The sequence below is a fragment of the Micromys minutus genome (genome assembly GCF_963924665.1).
Source record: "Micromys minutus genome assembly, chromosome: 6".
NCBI lineage: Eukaryota > Metazoa > Chordata > Mammalia > Rodentia > Muridae > Micromys > Micromys minutus.
In genome coordinates, this window is record NC_137975.1 from 44,548,811 (window position 1) to 44,562,274 (window position 13,464).

Genomic DNA, 13,464 nt, shown 5'->3' on the forward strand with positions numbered 1-13,464 from the left:
TCCTCTCCTGGGCCTGGGCAGCAGGTGGGATATTAGAAGCATAATTAAGCTGAGGGCAGATTTAGGGGGCTGAATAAAGAGAAGGTAACTAAGCAACTGAAGTTGAGGGCAGATTTAGGGTGCTGAGCTGGGAGTGAAGATAAGGATGTGAGATACCGGAGGAAGGCTTAGAAGAGCCCAACAGTTGACCCAGTAAGGCAGGCTGAAATTGAGCAATGTGTGTGTGTCTGCATTTTTCATCTGCAGATTCAATATTCTCTGGGTGGGAGTTGGTATTGAGGTCTGCCCAGGAGCATAAAGTGGGGCAGCAAAAACTACATGCTACATATCTCAAACAAGGTAGAAGCTTGTATGCTTTCATTGGTTCTTCACATGTACACATGCATTTGTAATCACATGCAGATGTACACATAGGTGCACACACACATACATAGGTAAAACACATGACTAGGTGGGGGAATAGCACGTAGTGGAAGGAACAGAAGCAGTACATGGAGTTCTCATGACTTAAGCACCTCCGATGGGCCGTATTCAAATTCTTCCTGTTGTTAATTTAGAGAGAACATTGCCATTCAGACCCTTGTATAGATATTGCATTATAGTGAGCATGGAAGCCCCTTGGGACACTTTCCTACTGCCCAAGTGAGGAGAGTCAGCCCAGGTCCAGGACAGCAACACAGGGTACATGCAAACTAAATGATTCAAGGGGTGATTTCCAAAAGTGCGGGAGGAACCCAGAAAAACCAAGAATAGCTCACTTCCCGTAGAACCCAATGATAGCTATAACAGTTGTAGGGGTGGGAGATTGGGGGCATGGGCCTTAGGTCTGAAGAGAACCTGGAATCTCTACAGGGACAGTTGGAAGGAAGTCATAGAGACCAAGGAAAGAAAGCTTCTAAGAGTAGAGAATCCTTAATGTGATTAAGGGATCTGCAACCAGCCTGGGGCAGCTCTTCTATTCTCAGCTGATAATTAGGACCCTTAATGTCCCTCAGTGTCTATTGTCTCTTCTTCCTGTCAGTAAGGTGTCCTGGAGCACCTGCCTGCCCTGTGGTTTTGCTACCACTGTGTTGTAGAGCTGACTCTGAAAAGGTAACTATACTTGGACGGTATGATGTGGCCAGAGCTACTTTGAGGTCTTCTTGTTCATAACTGATACAACCCCCTTCCTCCTGTTTGCTGGAAATGTCTGGAGCATACTTGGAAGCAGAGTCCTTTTTGTCTCTGGAGTCCTGAGAGGGAAATAAACTTCTATGGCTTTGGACATAAGGCACAATTTTGCTGAGCTCTAACTTCCTTCTTTTTTCTTTCTCCCCTCTTTCTTTCCACCCCATCTTACTCCCTTTTTTCTTCCTTTCTTTCACCTCTTTTCTTTCTTCCTCCCTTCTCCTCTTCCTCTTCTTCTTCCTCTACCTTTTCCTCTTCTTTCTCCCTCTCTTCCTTCTCTTCCCTTCCTCCTTCAGTTCTTTTCTTCTTTCTTCTCCTTTCTTTTTAAATTTTGGTTGTTGTTTTGAGACAGTATCTTACTTGGCTGTCCTGGAACTCACAATGTAGACCAGATTGGCCTCAAACTTACAGAGATCTACCTACCTCTGCCCACCCTTCCAATATTGAGATTAAAACCATGCACCACCATGCTGGCCCCCTCCTCTTCTTACTCAGATCCTCTTGTTCCTCCTCTTTTTGGGGGTTGGTGTGGAGCTTTTTCCAAGAGTAAGGAGAGACGCCTTGATATGATAAAGGGATCTGCAAACAGCCTGGGGAAGCTCCACTTTTCAGGTTTTTCCATGTATCTCCTAGGCTAGCCACCACCTTGTAACAAACATCACGTTCCCAGATTCCTAAGTGCTGAGATTTCACGTGACTGCTTTCGTTTGTTTGATTGTTTGGGACAGTCTTTCTATGTAGCCCCGACTTTGCTGGAACTTGCTATGTAGACCAGACTGGTCTCATAGTTATAAAATCCACCTGTCTCTGCCTCCCAGATGCTGGGATTAAAGGTTTGCACCATCATGCCAGGCCAGTTGAATCTTAACTTCTTTGTCATTAGAAGAATTCCATCTTCAAATAGTATAGTGGTTTAAACTAAAATGTCCTTTACTGTTATATTTGATTACTTGGCCTCAAGTCGATAGTGCTATTTTGGAGGGCTTTCCGTGAAGATGTGAACTTTAGGCTTTCTGCTCTAGACATTATGCCTGGTGCTTGATTACCAAGCTTCCCTGTCATGATGGACTCACCTTCTGGGACCATAATGCCAAATAAACTCTTCTATAAGCTGTTTTTGGTTGGAGGTGTTTGGCATATATTCAACTAACTAGGGAATGGCTGAAGGCTGAGCTTTGAATGGTTATTTTTGTTATGATTCAGGTTGGTAACAGCATTAGGAGTTGGGCCTTTAGGTGGAGATGAGACCACAATAGCTTCATCTTTGTGAGAGGTGCTATTTATGGTTTGACTGTGAGTAGTTCCTCACAGGTTCATGCACTGAATGTATGTCACTCAGTTTGCCACTGTTTTGAGAGGGTAAGGAAACTAAGTGGCAGGGCCTCGTTAAAGGAAGTAGGTCATTGGAACATTCTCTGGAAGTTACATCTGCTAAGAGCCCATTGCTTTTTTTCTCCTTTTATCTTATTTGATGTGTATGAGTGTTTTGACTACATGTATGTCTATGTACATGTATGTGTCTGATACCTAGAGAGGCCATAGGAGAATGTTAGATTTCTTCATTACTGGGGTTACAGATGGCTGTGTGGGTGTTGGGAGTCCAACCCAGATCTTCTGGAAGAGCAGTCAGTGCTCATAACTACTGAGCCATCTGGGTTGCTGAGATTCTGAGACCCTCTAGTTCAGCTACTTGCTTGTAATTGAGTCTACCTCAACCACATCAAAGCTGTTTCCTCTAAAGACTTGCTTCCAGGAAATTTTTAGAACAGCTATCTCGCCTATCCAGTCTTTCAGACTGTTATAGTCAGGACATCAGCTAATGTCTAAGACATGAACTTTCTCAACACATAGAGGCTGAAAGGCAAATGATGCCACCTAGCCCTCTGTGATGGTTGGCCTAGGGAGTGGCACTATTTAGAGATGTGGCCTTGGAGTAGGTGTGTCATTGTGGGTGTGGGCTTTAAGACCTCATCCTAGCTGCCTGGAAGTCATTCTTACACTATCAGCCTTCAGATGAAGAGATAGTATTCTCAGCTCTGTCTTAATCATGCATGCCTGGATGATGCCCTGCGCCTACCTTGATAATGATGGACTGAACCTCTGAACCTGTAAGCCAGCCCAATTAAATGTTGTTCTTTATAAGACTTGTGTGGGTCATGGTGTCTGTTCACAGCAGTAGAATCCTAACTAAGACACCCTCCTTTAACAAAACCAATTTTTCTGTTTCCCTTTGGGCCCCAGAAGGGAATTTATCACTCCAATTCAGCTACAAACAACCAAACAAAAATATAGTCATCCCTAACCCTTAGATTGGGATAGATGGTACTAGTTATTTTATAAATTATAGATATGTAATTATTTAAGAGATAATTTACCAGTGTTGTAGCTTTGGACAAGGAGGAGACTAGAGAGCTTAGACTCATAGATTTTTACCTATCCTTTGCTCTTCTCTATCCTTCCTTCTTAGATTAAAAAAAAAGGGGGTGGAAGAGAAAGGAGAGATATAATAATATCATAAAAAATTAGAAAAATAGAGCCATTGCAGTACATTGAGCTCCATAGAGACAGCGCCGGGGCAAGCGAGAGCCGGACAGGCACTGGGCGACTCTGTGCCTCACGGAGGAAAATCAACTAAACATGGGCAAAGGAGATCCTAAGAAGCCGAGAGGTAAAATGTCCTCAAATGCAGTCTTTGTGCAAACCTGCCGGGAGGAGCACAAGAAGAAGCACCCGGATGCTTCTGTCAACTTCTCAGAGTTCTCCAAGAAGTGCTCAGAGAGGTGGGAGACCATGTCTGCTAAAGAAAGGGGGACATTTGAAGATATGGCAAAGGCTGACAAGGCTCATTATGAAAGAGAAATGAAATCCTACATCTCCCCAAAAGGGGAGACCAAAAAGAAGTTCAAGGACCCCAATGCACCCAAGAGGCCTCCTTCAGCCTTCTTCTTGTTCTGTTCTGAGTACCGCCCAAAAATCAAAGGTGAGCATCCTGGCTTATCCATTGGTGATGTTGCAAAGAAACTAGGAGAGATGTGGAACAGGACTGCCGTGGATGACAAGCAGCTATGAGAAGAAGGCCGCCAAGCTGAAGGAGAAGTACGAAAAGTATATTGCTGCCTACAGAGCTAAAGGAAACCCTGATGCAGCGAAAACAGGGGTGATCAAGGCTGAAAAAAGCAAGAAAAAGAAGAAAGAGGAACATGAGGAGGAGGATGAAGAGGAAGATGAGAAAGAAGATGAAGATGAAGAAGAAGATGATGGTGATGTTGGTTCTAGTGCATTTTTTTTCTTGTCTATAAAGCATTTAACCCCCCTGTACACAACTCATTCCTTTTAAAGAAAATATTGAAATGTAAGGCTGTGTAAGATTTGTTTTTAAACTGTACAGTGTCTTTTTTTGTATAGTTAACACACTACCGAATGTGTCTTTAAATAGCCCTGTCCTGGTGATATTTTCAATAGCCACTAACCTTGCCTGGTACAGTCTGGGGGCTGTACATTGGCATGCAAATTTAAAGCAGATTCTTGTTGGTTCACAGCACAAATTAGTTATATATGGGGACAGTAGTTTGGTTTTTTTTCCTTTCTGTTTGCTTTTTTTTTTTCCATTTGGTTTTATTTTGGATTTTTTTTTCATCTTCAGTTGTCTCTGATGCAGCTTATAAGAAGATAATTGTTGTTCTGTTAACTGAGTACAACTCTGTAATTGCAAAAAAAAAATTGAGGCTGTTTTGTTGACATTCTGAATGCTTCTAAGCAAATACAACTTTTTTAATTAAAAAAATTAGAAAACTAGACAAATAAAGATAGGTTATCAAATTTACTCTTAAACAAAACATTATATAGCCATATCTTACATGAATAGAAGTGCTTATAATTAATATAAATTGAAATTATAATTTTACATTGGTATAAAATTTATAAATTAATGCATATTTAAGGCTTTCATTGGTTTAAATTTCTTATATTGATACAAAATTTAAAATTAATATTATTATTCTTTGATCAACATTGTGCCTATACAACTCATCCAAAATTACAAAACGTAGACTCAGTTCTTCTAATAACTGCCATTACAACTAGTTAAGATAATTGAGTAAGTAATACTAGTTAAGGGCCAGATAATAAATTCATAGCTGCATTAGATTCTGATTTAATTATAATAAAGTATTTTCAATTTACTCAAATAAAAATGACTAAGAATAATTAAAGTTTAACAGTTCAGATATACTTTACATTGATAGTCTTCAAATATGTCAAAAGTCCACAAAATACTTCATTTAAGGCCATTTCATTATTAAAGATCATTAAAGATAGGTCTGCCAAGGCAGGATAAACAGTCCTTCACAATTCTGCTTTAAAAGGTCTGTCAAATGATCCTAGAACAGAAGACTAAAAACTAATGTTTCAGCATTTTGAGAAATTGAGACTGTCCAGGTAGTCAGCCGTCTCTACGCATTGGTTAAGTTTTGGATGCTATGTTTTGTGCTCCCTATATTTTCAGGTAATTTTAAGTCATTCTCAGATTTCTGAAAAGGTTGAAGTCTAATTATAGTCTCATAACTACCCTCAAATTGTTTGACATTGAGAGACATATATGGATTAAAGAAGATGTTTTTCAGATGGTAATACAAACTAAAGCCAAAACATAATTTAACTATATAATTATAGGTTCTTTAAGTGAAGATAGATAATAGAATACTTTATCTAAATAGACAAATATGATGGATTAGATATTAGATGTATCTTATACTTTATATTTACATAATTGCAATGGTGTACTCAATTTATATCTAAAAAAAAAAAAAAGCCCTTTTATTGTTCAAAAAGGGGGAAATTTTGTGGGTTGCCATGGTGCTGTTTGTATTCTGATGTTAATTCTGCTTCCTCAAGAGGGGCTACCCCTATAAAGAGTGGATCACATACTCAGGTGATTTCTTCCCATTTTAACTAGTCAAATAGAGGCTAGCGCTGGTGATTGGGCAGTGGAAGGGAAAGGTGGGGCTGGAGGTCTTAAAGAGTAGGAGGAGGTGAGAGAGGGGGAAGGAAGGAAAGGAGAAGAACATAGGAAGATGAGGTGGAAGGACAATGCAGCAGAACCACATGGCCTGGAAAAGCCACAGAGAGCAAGAGATCTCATAGCTGGGAACAGAGTAAGGTAGTTATAGATCTTCCCAATCTAGGTGTGCTGTGAATAAGTATAACTGGGTTATGTGTTTTTTTATACAGGTTTATTGGGTTGGAGATTACAACAGCTCTCAAGCCCATTTCTTACTCACTGCTTTGTGAGTGGCCTTTGTCGTGTTCTTTGGAGGCCATGGTACTCTGTCACACAGGAATAATGGAGCCAAGGATGGTGGACTGAAACTGTTGAATCTATGAGTTAAATTCATTCCCTCCCACCCCTTTAATCTTTTACTGTCAGATAGTTAGTTGGTCTCAGTGATAGAGTTTGACTGATAAACCTTTGTGAAAGGAATTGAGAGAGTCTAATTTCCCCTTCTGCCCTGGTGTCCATTGCCCCATGTAGGGAGACTGTAAGAGGAGCCATCTATGAAGAAGAAAGCAAGGCCTCATCCAATACCATATCTGTTGGAGCCTTGACCTTGGCCTTCAGAAATATAAGCAAAAAATCCTCTATCAGTTTCTCAGCCTCAGGCATTTTGTTAGAACATCCCATGTGGATTAAGATACTAACGATCACATGAAATGGTCAGGGCCACAAGTGTCATAAGAACAAGACCAATAAAATGTAAATTTTTCTTCTTTAGGGCTGGGGTTTATACCTAAGACCTTCTGCATACTAATGTGTGTTTTACTGCTGAGCTAAACTCACAATTTCTAAAGGGTTTCTATGGTAAGATTTACCTTTGGTAAGATTTACTTCTTCTATTAGCAGTGGCTTTTGGGGGAGCAGAAGTGGAAACTTGAGAGTTCTTTAGAAAATCAGTTGTGTTGTATGGTGTTTTGCTGGGCAAACATACAAAGGTGTGTTTTTCTGAAGCCGACACATAAAAGGATATTTTGCTAAAGCAAGCACATGAAAAGAAATGTTAGTTTTGGTCTTGCAACTTGGATGATCTTCACTTCCCTGAGAAAGGCAGAGCTGAAAACTCCCTGGTGTTCCTGTTGGCCCTGGTCTCTCCTGCTGACTCAGGATGATTTGGATGAGGCCTGAATGTCTCTGTTAAGTTGGTCCACTACTGCTACTATCCCAACACTACTGAACTGGACTGAAGTGAATTTAGCTGTTGTTGATGACCTTTGAACTGAACTTCTAATTTCCTAAAAACAAAGATGGAATTTGATCCAAAGAACTATTTCTAAACAGGTCCACTTCCCATGTATCCTTTCTTTCCAACTACCTCTGGTGGGTGGTGGGCTAGAAGGGAGGTTAAAGTGTTTAAGGACCATCATTAAAAGTAGGCTTAGAAAAAAAAATTAAAGCTACAGGAACCATCAGTGAAAGAGCTCTAGTTCATGCTAAAATGGTGCTGAGGCAGAGGAATGTGGAGGCAGGCTGTAGAAGCCAACAGAATGATAGACATTCCCATAACTTAAAGAAATATTAAGAAAGGTAGACCAGACAAACTTTTGGTACTCTGTGGGATTTATCTTAGTTGAATCCCAAGAGACTGGAACATTCTACCTTTTTCGATATAAATACTATTTTGACTTCTTTTTGGGACTATATGCTAAGAAAATTAGTAAATTTCTGGAAAACATTTTAATGGTTTGGATGGTATCAATCTGGCTGATTTTCTTTCCTTCTTTTCATTATTAAATATATTAGATTTATAATTATATCTCCTTAAAAAACTTTATGTTTATTTTCAACTAGCACATTGAAGCATAAAAATTGTCCAAATTAATTGGGAAATGCAACGTTTAGAAGATTCATGCATTACAGAATGTTTAAGTCAGGTACAACACGGTCCATCAAAAATTAGTTATTCTTATGTACACATGCATGCAAACATAAATCAATGAAAAAAGTAATAAAGTTCCATGTACTCCAGGCTGACCCTGAACTTGTCATATAGCCAAGAATTACCTTGATCCTCCTGGGACTGGCAGATAGACACTCCCATAACTAGTGCATTTGGTTTTGTGGATCAAACTCAGGGCTTTATGAATATTAAGTGTGGTGGTTTGAATAGATATGACCACCATAAAAAGACTAGTGTTTGAATGCTTGGCCCATAGGGAATGGCACTCTTAGGAGGTGTGGCCTAGTTGGAGTGGGTGTGGCCTTGATGTAAGACGTATGTCATCGTGGGGGCAGGCTTTGAGGTCATATATGATCAAGCTACACCCTCTGTGGCACAGTCTCATGCTGCCTGTGGATCAGGATGTAGAACTCTCAGCTCCTTCTACAGCACCATGTGTTCTTGGATGCTCGTTGAGGACATGTGTCTAAGATAATAGACCCGGAAGGTGAGCTGACATGGCTCTGAGCACAGCCATGATTGCCATCCTGGTAATGCCTCACCGCCATGCTGTCGCAGGGGACAACACACCAGCAGACATCAGTAGAACTTTCAGGAATCACAGGAGGTTCTGGGTAGCATTTATTAGAAAAAAGACATCATTTTCTGTTGAATCCTCAAAGACTGCCCAAATCTTTATGAAAGGTTTTGATACATGATCGTGGCATTTCCAATTTTCCTACATCTAGGACAGAATTGATCCTGCAGCCTTTGATTGTGCGGCTATAACCTATCTCCCTGAGTCCACTAGTCCAAGTTCTAGTTGGCTGTGTAAAGTCCACTCTAGACTTAGGCTGAGTTTATTTCCACCCATATCTCCACAGATGTTACCTTCTTCCATCTTCCAGAGCCTGATCCTTCTTCTCTGAATCTGCCCTCATGCATGCATTCTTTACCCTCCTGCAGTACTTTAAATAAAGTAAGACTGTGCACTTGGAAAGTTTTTGGCAATTTTCCCATTGCACTTTTTGATCCAACCAACCTGCCCTGGCTTAGTGGACCTGTTTTTCTAGGGGGCCTCCGTTAAGCCGGTTAAGTCATAGTGGGATGTGCTTTCTCTCAGGATTGACTGATGTGGTCAAGAGTGTTACTATCAGGGTGCAAAAGCTGGTGATGACACTATTTGCTTTAAATCTTTTTTGTCAGATTGTAAATAGTCCTTCCTGGTTTGTTGCTCCTTTATTGTTTGCCTTCTGAGACAGGTGTGTGTGTGTGTGTGTGTGTGTGTGTGTGTGTGAATGTTCGTGTGTGGCTCTGCCTGTCCTGAACTTGTCTTTGCCTCCTGAGTGCTGGGATTAAAGGTGTGTGCCACCACTACCCGGCTTGACTCTCATTAATTTTTTAATGATGTGGTATTTTCTCGGTCCTGAATGGTACTTATTTATTTATTGTGTATAGGCATTAGTGTGTGATATGTGAGTGCATGTGTGTGCATGCTCTCGTGTGAATTGTGTCTTTTGACAAATTGAAATTTTTATTTCCTTTTATTATTTTTTTAAATAAAATGAAAACATTTAAATTCTATGTACTGTGTGCCTGTGTATTGATTGGTTCACACGTACGAGTGAAGTGTCTGTGGAGACAAGAACATGGGATCTTGGAACTGGAGTTACAAGCAGCTGTGAGCCACAGGATATAAGTGCTGGGACTAAATTTGACTCCTCTTCAAGGAGCAGCACAAAGTTATCTTTCCAGTCACCTCCATATTTTCTTCCAGAGCTATTTAGAATGGTTTTTATGTTCAGGGCTATGACTCCTCTCAACGTAATTGTGTGTATGCTCTGAGGTCTGAACAAAGGCTGATTCTTTAAGATGGAGATCGCTTGGTACTGGGTTTATTGTTAAAAGGCTCTTTCTGTTGACGTATCTTTCCCTCCTCTGAACCAGGTATGTTATGAGTCAGCTTCTTGGCTCACTCCCTTTTCTTAAATACCATAAGAGTGAAGTACAAATTCTCCATGACAACCCTGCCCCCAAATCATTTTAGTTCTTCTAAGTTCTTTGCATTTGGATATAATTTTAGAAGTACTTGTTGGAGCTGGAGAGATGGCTCAGCAGGTAAGAACACTGACTGCTCTTCCATAGGTCCTGAGTTCAACTCCCAGCAACCACATGGTGGCTCACAACCATCTGTAATGGGACCCAATGTTCTTTTCTGATGTGTCTGAGGACAGCTGTAGTATGCTCATTTAAATAAAATAAGTAATTTTTTTAAAAAAGTACTTGTCGACTTCTGTTAAGGCACTTGCTTAGAGTTTGGCCAGTCTTAGGTCTGAACCCAGAGCTTCACACATGATGAGTATAAACCACTAAACTACTCCCTAATCCTGCAGCCTCTCCACCCCCTCCCTGCCCCATCTTTTCTCCTGACCCACAACATTCAGCCAGTTTGTAGACCTAAGTACCCAAATCTGTTTCCTTAGCTCAGCAGGACCCATGTGGTCTTTTGGGACTTCTCTCAGAGCATCTCCACACAGCACTGTGGGTCCACTATGGTGAGGAAGAGGACCAGGTACCCTAGCTCCTCCTTTGTAATCTCACTTTCTCAAGTTTCTTTTTTGTGCTCACAGTCAACTGTGAGATGAGAGCATCAACTAGGTAACCTGCCTTTTGAGTGACAAACATTTACATGATCCTTATTCAATTAAATTGTTATAATTCACTATTAGTTACGATTGCTATCGCCTTTGCTTGATTTGTAATGACCATAGGTATGAGTGTAGAGGAAAGGGTATAGTTTACATAGCAGTCAGTACTTTATGAGTACTGCATGTCTTGAGAAAAGGAATGACTGTAGACTCCTTAATTTTTTATGAAATAAATCTGTAGTTGGCATTTCCTACTTCAGAACTCTGGACTTTATAAACAATGTACTACATTCCGACGCAGTGGTATATTATCTATTGTGGTATAACAAATTGCCCCCAAATTTAATAAGTTTAAAACAATAACCTTAAAAAAATAACCACCTCAGCCTCTGTGGGTCAGGGTCTCTTTGTGGCTGTGCTCAGGATGTTGGAAGGGGTTGCAGGCTACTGAGGTCTTGGTGGGGGCTGGGGATTGGCTTCCATGGTGGCTCACTCCTGTGGTTATTTTCTCTGTTCCTCACTGTGCAGCCTGTCAGCTAACACAGCTGGAGCCCAACACTCTGAGGAGAAGGAAGCTGCAGGGCCCAGTAAGCTCCACCTCCCCAGGCACATCCAGCACTTCTGCCTTCTAAAAGCAAATGGAGTCAGCTGGTCCTTCTGCACACTCGGTGGGGGGGAGGGTGGGTGGGAGGCTGGGGCAAGGGGAGCGCAAGGGGCTCTGACCCTTAAAGGGAGGGCTCTCAACAATTTGTGTTCATGTTTGAAATCAACCAGCACAGCCTTTAATGCTCCAACGAAGTTATGCAAGATAATCATCAGAAAGCAACAGCACATAGCTCTGAGTGTTTGTAATTCTCATGCCTGAGGGTGGATGTGACTCTGCTAGTCTGTCTCAGGACAGCTTTATTTAACCAGCAACAGCTAGTTAGATCATGTAGAACTTGGGATGCTTATTTAATTTTGGCTTGAGGTTTATACCACTAGCCTATAATTACTATTTTAAATTATATATTACTGAAAACACATGATTGCATCTGTTTCTGGACATTGTAAATATGTATTGCCACTCCTACTTCATTCATACTTTTAAAGGGATCTCATGTGTGACTGGTAAGCTCAGCTGTCTCTACACTTAAAATACACTCTGTGTGATACAGGCATTGATATGTGATGTCGTATGTAAATATCCTCTATATTTTCACTATGTTTTACAAATAAATAATCTGAGTATATTTGTTGCTACTACATTTTTATAAGAGTTAATCAATAAAACATTATTTTTGAAACACAAGTTCCTTGTATTCATTTTTTAACAAATGTCTCTTGCATTTTATCCATTTAAATGTTTTTCATCTGCAGGGTTTTTTTTTTTTTTTTTTCTTTTGTTCTAGAAACTTCATTGTGCTGAAATTAATTGGTATATGTGGTTAAAATTCACTGAGTACCAGAGGAATGGTTTTATTCTTCTTCTATATTGTCTGGTCTCATTATAGTAAACATAAAAGATGTTAGTTTTATTCAATAAAACAGTGCTAGAAAACTCTATATTGCTTTATCATTTTTTTAAAAATTGAATTTGGCATATTAAATATTAGTTCCCATATATGAAATGCTGGCATACACCACTATTTTTTTAAATTACGTTGTGGATAAATGTGTGTATGTCTGTAAGACTGTCACGGTGTGTGCGTGGAGGTCAGAGACTGACTTCAGGGAAGCTGGCTCTACCCTTCTACCACACATGTGCTGGGTCTGAACTGAGGTCGGCAGGCTTGCTGGCAACCACCTTTGCTTGCTGTACCACCTTGCCATCCACACTTGCTTTTTAAAATGTCTGCACAAGATAGGATGGCATTAGGGAACCCCATTTACAAGGAAATTGAGAATCAAAGAAGTGGCTCTCTGAATGAAGAGCCATTGGCTTGCTGAAGTCCTAGTTTTATGGTCTATTAGATAGGTATAGTAATACGTTCTTGGCCATGTTGCTCAGAGGGCTAGAGACAGTGTGTAGATTTTATATGACATTACTTGGTAAGTGTCATTGTGGGGCTGGAGAAATGGCTCAGTTGTGAGAGTTAGTTTCACTGTGAAGGTTTGTACCTGCCTTTAGTCCCAGCACTCAGGAGGTAAAGATGAGGACCTCAGTAAGTTCAAAGCACTATAGTGAATTCTAGGGTTGCATAGTATGACTCCATTAATAACAATAACAACATCATCAACAACAGGAAGAAAGACAGACAGACACACAGAGAAGAAGAGTGCCAGCTGTTCATTTCTTGCATCCAGGTTAGTTGGCTCACAACTGTCTGTAACTCTTTTAAGGGGTTGATTGACACCCTCTTCAGGTACGTGCACACACATGTGAATGCAACACACACACCTATAGAACATGCAAGCACATACAAACACATCTGAGCTTTAAAAGATGCCATTGCATTTACTCTATAAAACACGGGCACATTACATGTATGGCAAGAGCACAAGAAGTCATGGTAATACTGTGTAGTTCCCAGGCAGCTGGGTCAGGACGGGTTCCCACATGGCAGAGCTGAGCCTGTGTGCACAGCTTTCCAGAAATACAAGGAAGGGCATGTAGCGGCTTCTTCCCATTCTTCTAGTAACATCGCTCTTCCTTTGGGGAACTCTACATCCCCTTCTCCATTTCACAGTCATCAGACTTGACCAGTTCTCATACCCCAAGCCTTAGTCACTAGATTATT

General features: G+C 40.6%; 1 protein-coding gene across 1 annotated transcript; it reads left to right on the forward strand.

Annotated features, from left to right (window-relative positions):
* Positions 1 to 3,804: 3,804 nt before the first annotated feature.
* On the forward strand, positions 3,805 to 4,236 carry LOC308421546 (high mobility group protein B1; the record flags this gene model as incomplete). Its single annotated transcript, XM_080917950.1, has 1 exon — positions 3,805 to 4,236. The coding sequence occupies one exon, from the start codon at positions 3,805 to 3,807 to the stop codon at positions 4,234 to 4,236; it is 432 nt and encodes a 143-aa protein (XP_080774076.1).
* Between the last annotated feature and the right edge of the window lie 9,228 nt (positions 4,237 to 13,464).